Source organism: Onychomys torridus, chromosome 12 (genome assembly GCF_903995425.1).
Source record: "Onychomys torridus chromosome 12, mOncTor1.1, whole genome shotgun sequence".
In the NCBI taxonomy this organism is placed as follows: domain Eukaryota; kingdom Metazoa; phylum Chordata; class Mammalia; order Rodentia; family Cricetidae; genus Onychomys; species Onychomys torridus.
In genome coordinates, this window is record NC_050454.1 from 67,535,833 (window position 1) to 67,545,144 (window position 9,312).

Sequence of the window (9,312 nt, forward strand, 5' to 3'; positions counted from 1 at the left end):
AGCAGAGACAGACAGATCTCTGTAAGTTCCAGGCCAAACTGGTCTATATAGGGAGTTCTAGGCCAGCTAGAGCTACACAGTGAACTATGTGAACATTTAAGTATATCAATCTTGTTTCTGTAGTGTCGGGGCACAAATCCGAGGCTTCATGTAACTATAGTCTGATGTGATATTTTGACTTCAGAGCTAAATATTAGCCAGAGTGACTCGGTAGTCCCATCACATTCCTGAAAATTGATATTGTGTGTTTTCTAAAACCAATTCAAAGGAGTGAGGTCTGCCTGTTGGGAAAGTAGGGTGGGGGCTGCTGTATATTTTGGATGACAGTATATTTGGGTATATGGGATGGATTTTAAAAACAGTTTCCAAGTGGACTGTGCGTAGTTTCACTTAGCTGAAGGTATACTGACTTATCCCCCAGTTATGTGTGCATTCAGAGGCCATTATATATTTATATGCTCTAACTTGGTGTTAACACATCCCTCATCCACATGTCAGGCCCCAAGGCTCCCAGCAGCCTCCTGGTTTTAAACCCACTGGACATCCCCGCCCCCCCATCCTTGATTCTTCTGGTTCTGAAATCCACCCACAGTTGTTCTAAGGAAGCCATCTTCGTCTCCTTCCTGCCCAGCCCTGCTGCAAATGGCTGTACTCCTCTGGGGGCCTGTGCACACATTTGATTTGATTTTTCTTTTCTCTAGTTTTCTACCCTGTTCCTGAACAGTCTCACATCTTTCCTGAGCTTCATCTCTTACTCATACTGAGTTGAAAATTGGTTACTGGCAGGCCAGATCTTGCCTCTAGCTTGGTCTGCATAGTGTTGTTATTGTTATTTTATACGCAAGTTTGTTGGCAGTGTCTAAAAATTGAGACCAAATGAAGATTTCTGGCTTTTTGCAAAGTGGACAGGCTGGTAGTATGGGGATGGGGCTGTGAGCAACTGTCCCTGTGAAGTGGGACATCACTGCTCTGTCTGGTGGTGCTCATCTTTTTACAGACATTGGTGGATGGTATCGGCCGCCATTGACCAGCTGTAAGCAACTGTCCCTGTGAAGTGGGACATCACTGCTCTGTCTGGTGGTGCTCATCTTTTTACAGACATTGGTGGAAGGTGTTGGCCACCATTTTTGTTTCATCATGATTTGACCGTTAAGTTCCCCATAATAGACATAAGAAAAAGAGGATTTATTTTCTGATTTCTCTATTCCAATGTTGGAAAATTAAATCAGGGCCAAACATAGCAGATGGTGTATAAATGTGTGTATATATACATTTATGGAAAAATGTTACTTAAAAAACATTTTTTATTTTATGTGTATGAGCGTTTTGCCTGTCTGTCTGTATGTGCACTATGTGTGTGCACTCACAGAGCTTTAAGAGGCCAGAAGCTGTTGGGATTTCTTGGAACTAGAGTTATGGACAGTCATGAGCCACCATGTGGGTGGTGGGAATTGAACCTGGGTCCCTTGCAAGAGCAGCAAGTGCTATGAACTGCTGAGCCATCTCTCCAGCCCCTAGAAAGGTATTCTTAGTTAATATTCAGTGTATGTCTGAGTCTATAGATTCAGTAAGCAATATAACATTCCAGAATTTATGTGTTGACTGAGATGTGTCTGAGATGGCTCACATATACACATTCGTACCAATACACAGTTTGGTTCTCTTTGGTTTAATCTTTTTTGTTGTTGTTGTTGTTGTTGTGATGTGGGTTGAATCTAGGGCCTTATGCACATTAGGCAGTTGCCACAACTCCAGACCCCAAATGATCTTTTGGGTAATCTGGCTTCACTCTACGTTAGTTACTGACGACCTGCGGTGTACCAGGTTTCCACGGTCCAGTGGAGAGAAAGGCAGGCCTGTTTCCTGCCCAGGAGGAGCTAGCAGTCTGACAGCACGTGCTGAGGTCTCCCATCCAGAGGGCTCCCCTGGCTGTCTGTCCCCTTCCTGTCACCTCCGTGTCAATGAGTGATATCACCTACTCCCAGAGGAGTGTTCTTCGATCCATCTGCACGCCCGATTCCCTTTCACCACGCTGGTTAACATCCAGGCATCACACCGGGGATTTGGAGGCTGACATCTGTGGAATCCATTTTTCCACCTGTGAGAACATCTGTTTGCTAAATAGATGAAAATATTATCATCTGTCGCCACCGCCGTGCTGGGACAATTGGGCGCTAAGCGTGGAGGCCCATGGAGTGGATTAATTAAATCAGCTTTCGTTTTTTATTTATTTTATACTTACTTTGTTGACATGAGGCAGGGGAGGGTGGACCGTTGCACAGGTGGAGGTAGTGGATCACTTTCAGGAGTCGGTTCCCTTCTTCCACCATGTGGGTTGTGGGATCGAACTCAGGTGGTCAGGCTTGGCAGCAAGCGTCTTTACCTCCTTAGCCCTCTTGACCTGATTTTGTTTAACTGCCCCCCGCCCCCCAATCCGTGGGTGACTCTGATTGCCGCTGCTCACTGTGTCACAGACATCCCCTGCTCCGAATTCACGCTCTGACTCTCGGGCAGCACCTGTGTGGAGCGGTGTGTCCCTATTTTTATTTTTTAATTTTTTATCTCTGTTGTGTTTCACGTTCAGATTTTGGGTCCACTTCCGGAAACTTTTCATCATCTCTTGGGCTCCCATTCACTCCCTGGAACCCTTTAGCTTTCTCTAGTTGATGGCAATGAACTATATCCCATCTTATAACTATTTACCTAACGACCTGCTTTCAGCAGAGAAGGTGAGGGCGGGTTCAAAGCGGCTCTGAAAGCGTTTGCCTCCTTTCAGGGGTGAAATGTCATTCTGCTCTTCCGAAGGCTTATCTGAGACATACGCTTTTGTTTTATTTCAGAGACTTGAAGATAGAAAATTTGCTGCTAGATGAAGACAATAACATCAAGCTGATTGGTAAGACTGTTTGTTTTTTTGTTTGTTTGTTTAAAGCAGGATTATCTCTTAAGGATTGTGCTGTTGATTATTAACTTTTGAAAGATTTCTATATTACTGTTTGTACTTCTAATGTTTAATAATGGTTTTGATAATGAAAATTAATTAATTTAAAAAGTAATTTAATGATTTATTTAAATAAAATTAAGCATATTAGGAAGATAATAATAGTGTCATTTGATTGTGAAATGACTTTTATAGTTGCAAGTAAACAATTATTGGTTACGTATTTCTTTGGACTTTGTAAGCTTCAACTCCTTGTACATGTCTGTGCCTGTGGTGTATGTTTGATGTGTGTGTGTGTGTGTGTGTGTGTGTGTGTGTGTGTGTGCGCGCGTGTGCATGTGTACATGGGTATGGAGGGCAGAGGTCAGGTATCTTCCTCAGTCTCTTTCCACCTTATGTTTTGAGGCAGGGTCTCACAGGACTCAGAACTCACCCAGCTGGCTAGGCCGTGAGGCCAGGAAGCATGGGGGCCCTCCTGTCTCTGCCTCCTCAGCCATGGCATTGCAGACATGTGCCACTGTGAGCACCTTGCATGCTAGGAATGTAAACTTGGGTCCTCTTGCTGTCCACGGCAAACACTTAAGAACTGGGCCGTCCCCCAAGTTCCTCAAAGTGGAATTGAATTCAGATGGTTCTGCCCTTCCTCCCTCCCTCCCTCCCTCCCTTCCTTCCTTCCTTCCTTCCTTTCTTCCTTCCTAGATATTTTTGTTTTTAAGTGTATGTGTGTTGTGCATGTATGTCTGTGTACCACATTTGTGCCCGGTGCCCGTGGAGGCCAGAAGAAACCATTGGATCCCTCGGAGCTGGAGTTATAGATGGTTGTGAGCCACCACATGGGTGCTGGGAACTGAGCCCGAGTCCTCTGCCAGAGCAGCCAGTGCTCCTAACCACTGAGCCATCTTCAGGATCTTAAATTCAGATGATCCTCAACCTTTAAAGTGTTTATTTTTAAATATGAATTAGCAAGAACATGTATTATTCCTAGTAGAAAACAGTTGGGCTCAGCAACATTGCCTGTAGCTTTTTCCGTCTCTTATTCCGTTTTGCCGTGTATGGGAGGATGTCCCAGATGAGGAAGAATGAATCTGGCTTTCCCTTTTAAACATAATCTCCTGCAAACTTTGCGGCAGCTTTATGAAGAGAGGAGCCTGTAGAGGGATCGAAAGAGCCTGGGTCCCCTGGAGGGAAACTGCAGGGAACCAGAAGTTGTGGCTGGTGAAACCTAAGCGAATTCCCCACGACTGTCCTGGGAGACCGGGGTTATGTTTGCTGGCCATGCTCTCAGTGTGTAGTTGCTCTTGGCCGTCAAGTTCACACCCAGCTGTGAGGACGCCAGGACCCCCTTCTAGCGTTTCTTCCTTTTCCTACTTCGCGTGCAAGTAATTTCTTCTGCCTAGGTGGCTTGCAAAGACTTACTGGCAGCTTGAATCACACTTAGTTCCCAGGGAGGAATACACTCTGGAGGCTTGAGGGACTCCAGCCCACTTCCCTGGGTGATTAGGCATCCTGACAGGTGATGATGGACTGATTTACCCATTAGTGGAAAATTAACAGTTCTGAGGAAACCAATCTTCCCCACTCAAAAAAGGCCCTTTAAGGACCCTATTTTTAGCAGGTTCTTAGAGCAGACCGGTGATTTTCTTTTCGTTAAGTTGCTTGACTATTGCTCAGTGGCTACCCCGAGAGATGGGTACAGAAGCAGTGAGCAGAGGCCCTGCTGAAAGGCCTGCAGGATGTCATCCTGTCCAGCTCTCTGGGATTTCCGGCCGTCAACAAAAGAGCCTCCTGGAGTGTAAAGGGTGGAGGGAAGGCAGTTCCACCCATCCATGGCTGATGTGTCTGTCATGTGTCTTTGGAAGATGTAGAGGTGGCAGTGGCAGATCTGGAGCTGTCTGAACAGCAGAGAGTCTGAGGGAGCAAGCTTGGTACGGTTGATACCACAGTAAAAGCTCTAAGTTCATTTCCATCTTTCAACAAGGCCACCGAGTCTAGCAAGCACTGTCTGTGGAGAGTTTCCAGGTCCTGTCAGGCCACAGTCTACGCTGTGTCTTTCCCTCACTCTTGTCTTGGTGCCTTTCCTCTCTCTTGTCAAGCTGCGGCCCTGGATGACCACTTACAAATCTGTCCTGTTGGACAAGCAACACTGCAAAAGACAGGCCTCTCTATTGATGAGGCGTTTCCTCAGAGGAACCGATCATGGTTATGCTAAACCAGCAGTCTCCCAGCTGCTGCATCCGCAGCACTGAGGATTACTCACTGAAATAGCAGGTGCTTTTATAAGTAGCCAAAGATTGGCTGAGTAATAAACTCTCAGAGAGGAAACTCACACAGGCAGTGTCTTGGTTAAGGTTTCTGATGCTGTGAAGAGACCCCCATGACCACAGCAACTCTTAGAAAGGAAAACATTTAATTGAGGTGGCAGCTTACAGTTCAGAGGTTCAGTCCATCATCATCATGGCAGGGAGCATGGCACCCTGCAGGCAAACATGGTGCTGTCTACATTTTGATCAGACAGCAACAGGAAGTGGACTGAGACACTGGGAGGTATCTTGAGCATATATGAAACCTCAAAGCCCCCCTCCACAAAGACACACTTCCTCCAACAAGACCACACCTTTTTCAACAAAGCCACACCTCCTAATAGTGCCACTCCCTTTGGGGGCCATTTTCTTTCAAACCACCACAGCCTGAAGAGATGGCATACTTAATTCTCTTCTCATTGAGTATGATAGGTGCTTTTTGGAGATCAGGAACTGCCCTACTCACCTTCTTTGGGTTCTCACCTCTTAGCTGATAACCCTGGGATTAATATCTAGCGAGGTATTTCAAGTCATCAAGACTGTAAAAAGACAGATTTGTTTCAACAAAATTCACCTTTGAGATTCTAGCAGTGGGCCGAGTCCTGACGATAAACAGTTCAGAATATCTTGACCTACTCCACGTGCATGTTGTGGTTATAGCTAAAGGAAAGACGTGAGGAACAGAGAACAACAGGATCGAGGCACAGAGAACCTGATTGTTACAGTTCGGAGCAGCCTTCCATGAGCATGGCTTCAACAGCGACCGTCTGTGATAAGACTCAGCTCCAGAGTCTGTTTACCTGTCACAGTAGGCTAGAGTTCACTATGCATGGGGATGTCATCAGTCTAAACTTAAAGTACATAGAGATACCTTTAGTCCAAACTGTAAGAGGTGGTCCAAGCCTTTTGAAAAATGACCTGCCATCCAAAGCCAGGACACACAGAACTGCGAGGAGGGAGGCTCTGGCCGGTGTGTTTCTCTGGGTCTCTTCCTTCTCTCACTTCCCAGTTCTCTCATGGACTAAATGATACTATAAATGAAAGTCACATTGTACTAGCCTAGAGGTAACCAGTTCTTTCATTCAGCCTGCTTCCCTCAAAGGCAAGGAGCCTGGTGTCTTATGGTTCTCTTGGCCCCGAGATGGGCAGTGTGGATCAAAGGTCTTTCCTAAACCTTGTTATTACTCTGTTAACTTGAAAGCCCTCCGAACCTCTTTTCTTCAAAGGATGACTTAGGTGTTTCTCAAAGAGGATTGTAGCTATTATCATTTCTTCTTAATAGTTTCCCTGTTTTTGAAATCATTTGGTTTAAATAAACGTACTTCAGCCATGTTTCAAATGAGGTAGAATTATCAGGAGTCAGATTTTTGATCCAGTCACATATTTTTCTTCTTACAAGAAGAAGGAAAGAAGAGAAGAAAAGAGGAGGCAGCCCGATGTTTGCGAGGATGCTCCCTCACCACAGGGGATAGCTGTAGCTTAGAGGAACTGTGAATAAGAACAAAGGAGGCTGGGGCCTTCTTTTGAGATTTCATTTTGCAGCTCTCAGAAAACTGAGTGATAATTAGCTTATGTATTTACCAAATCTAATTGAGGTCGACCTATCTGACATTACTGGGAGGCAAATTTCTCTCCAGTTTCACCGTTCTAATTATGGGCATATGTGTAAAATTTTAATAACCATAATTATGAATGTGAAATACTCTGCCGTTTGTTTCTCTGCAATGTCTTTAAAATCAAGTCTTCTCGGCTAGATGAAGACAACTTTAAATGCAGATTCTGATCCCCTCCACTTCCCAAATCCTGAGCTAGTTTATCTTCTTGGAATGCTCTTAAGATAAGGCCGGGCTCTGTTCCCTAGCTTGCCTGGGACAGTGGGGGGTGATCTGGCCTCTTAGCTTGTCCTTCTTGATAGACCAGATGAGGGAGAAGGGAGGAGGTGGCCTAAAAGAGGCCCACCCTTTGCTTTAACAGAGTCCCCTTACCTTTAACCTTGGAAATTCAGAGACACATTTTCCTGGGACTGCAGTGAGATCGGGCCTCTAACATAACTTAAAAGTTTGGCTCCTGGTAACACCGCCATCTTTACTCTATGGAACTGTCTCCAGACTCCATAGTAGATGTTCTTAAGCCAAGAAGCATGGTATTTTCCTCCTGCTGGTGCTCCCCCACCCCACCCCACCCAGCTAGTATGCCGCAGTATACGCTGGGCTCTGGGAGTAGGGCTCCTCATTGTCTTTGCTACAGATACCTTCTGAGATGGAAGGCTAGCCATCCTCTGTAGTCCTGAATGGCTTTTCTGTGCTGATCTTTGGTGCCTAGTGGGGCAAACCGGACCAAATGGAGAGGAAGTAGGCAGGTAGAGGGTAAAGGAGAGGAGACAGGAGGAAGGGGTGAAGTGCAAACAATACAATCAAAGACAAAAGAGAAAGGGCAGTGTTGAGACAGTCTTCCTGTTGGTTGCTGGGCCAGATCCCTGAGGTAGGCTCTTCCTCAGGAGCCTGGGCTCAGGGCTTGATGTTCTTCGGAACCTGAAGGAGTTCGTGGGGTTCTCTTTGGATAAGCTGCTTGGTTATACAGTTCACTGCAGCAAGTGTTAGGGGACTCTTCCGTGTTGTCCTGGTGACCCTGGTGTCCACAGTGTGCGGGTGGCTTCACGCCCTCCCCGCCTTCCCTGTGCTGGTTGTCATTTCCTGAGCTCCTTCCTACGGCTTTTGTGGTGGGTGTGCACTTGCAGGTGGAGACAGGCTATAGAGCCCAGCGACAGGCTGTAATGAAAGGAGACTGGAATAGTACCAGTGGTGCCGACGCAGAAAGTATGGGGCGTGGTGCCAGCCTCAGAGCCAATCTCTGGCTTGCCCTGCAGCTTGGGAGTCTTCTGTCTGTGGGCTCAGAGCTCAGTATTTGCAATGGAGTTCAAAGGAGGACCCAGGATCTCAGATCTTAATTCTGAGATCAACAAAGATTGAAGGAAGATATTAGAGGTGGGAAGAACACTAACAGCTCTCTAATTACCCTGCAGTATCTTTAAGATCAAAAGTAAATAGTTCACAAAACTCGTAATAGACCCAAAGTAGCTGTGAGGCACACTGGGGCCTTCCTGCAAGCTTCCCAGATGCCTTCCTCCCCTGAGAACAAAGCAACGCCATGAGGTCACTTAGTCTAGCTGGCATCACCAGCCTGCTGGCTGTTCTTTTCCAGCCTACATGCAGGGCTGTCCCCCACCCCCAAATTACAGTCTACCTCTGGAAGGAATCTTTTAAAGACTTTAATGAAAGAAACCGAGGTGTAGAAGTCAGCTGTAAGTGGCCAGTGATGCAGTCTGGAGAAAATCAGTCTCCATTCAGCATCTTCCAGCCTGGCCACCAAGCAGCCAGGCTCTCAGCATGCTCTCAGTTCTTGCCTCAGTCCTAGAAAGCGAACAGTCTCTCTTTACCCCGATGACTCATTTACAAGGCTTGGTAGAAATATGCTTTGGCTCATCACGCTGTTAAGTCTAGCTGGCTTGGGCGGTGAGGGCTGATGTAAAATGTCCCACTGGAACAAGGGAGCGCCATCCGGCACTCCTTTGTCTTGAGGAGTCTATCAGGGCTTATGGTGTGCCGCTGGCGGGTTTCCTGTTGGATGCTAAATTATGTGTTGGCCTGAGAGAATGTTTCCTTTCCTTCTGTCTTCTTCTTTTTTCTTCCTTCTTCTTTTTTTCCCCTCCTCATTTTTTTTGTAATTTTCTAATTCAGAGTTCATGTTTGTCTTCTCCTCTCTGCAGACTTTGGTTTGAGCAACTGTGCAGGGATCCTGGGTTACTCGGACCCGTTCAGCACACAGTGTGGCAGCCCTGCCTATGCTGCTCCGGAACTGCTTGCCAGGAAGAAGTATGGCCCCAAAATTGATGTCTGGTCAATGTGAGTTATCCATTGTAAACTCGGTGTTCCCTCCTGAGGTCTCCACGCCCCCTTTTTGTGAGATAATCTGCCACTAACTGACGAGAATGTAACCTAGTGTATGCCGTGGAATATATCATTCATGATTCTCAGAGCCCAGCTTTCCTCTTCTCTTTCCAGACTTTTCTTC

The 9,312-nt window shown here is 46.3% G+C and overlaps 1 protein-coding gene across 1 annotated transcript in view; it reads left to right on the top strand.

Annotated features, from left to right (window-relative positions):
- The window catches only part of Hunk (hormonally up-regulated Neu-associated kinase), a 114,659-nt gene that overhangs the window by 63,189 nt on the left and 42,158 nt on the right, over positions 1-9,312 (top strand). The window contains exons 3-4 of the mRNA XM_036203815.1: positions 2,841-2,896; positions 9,008-9,143. Coding sequence (XP_036059708.1) covers positions 2,841-2,896; positions 9,008-9,143 — 192 coding nt within the window. The remainder of the gene's footprint in view (positions 1-2,840; positions 2,897-9,007; positions 9,144-9,312) is intronic.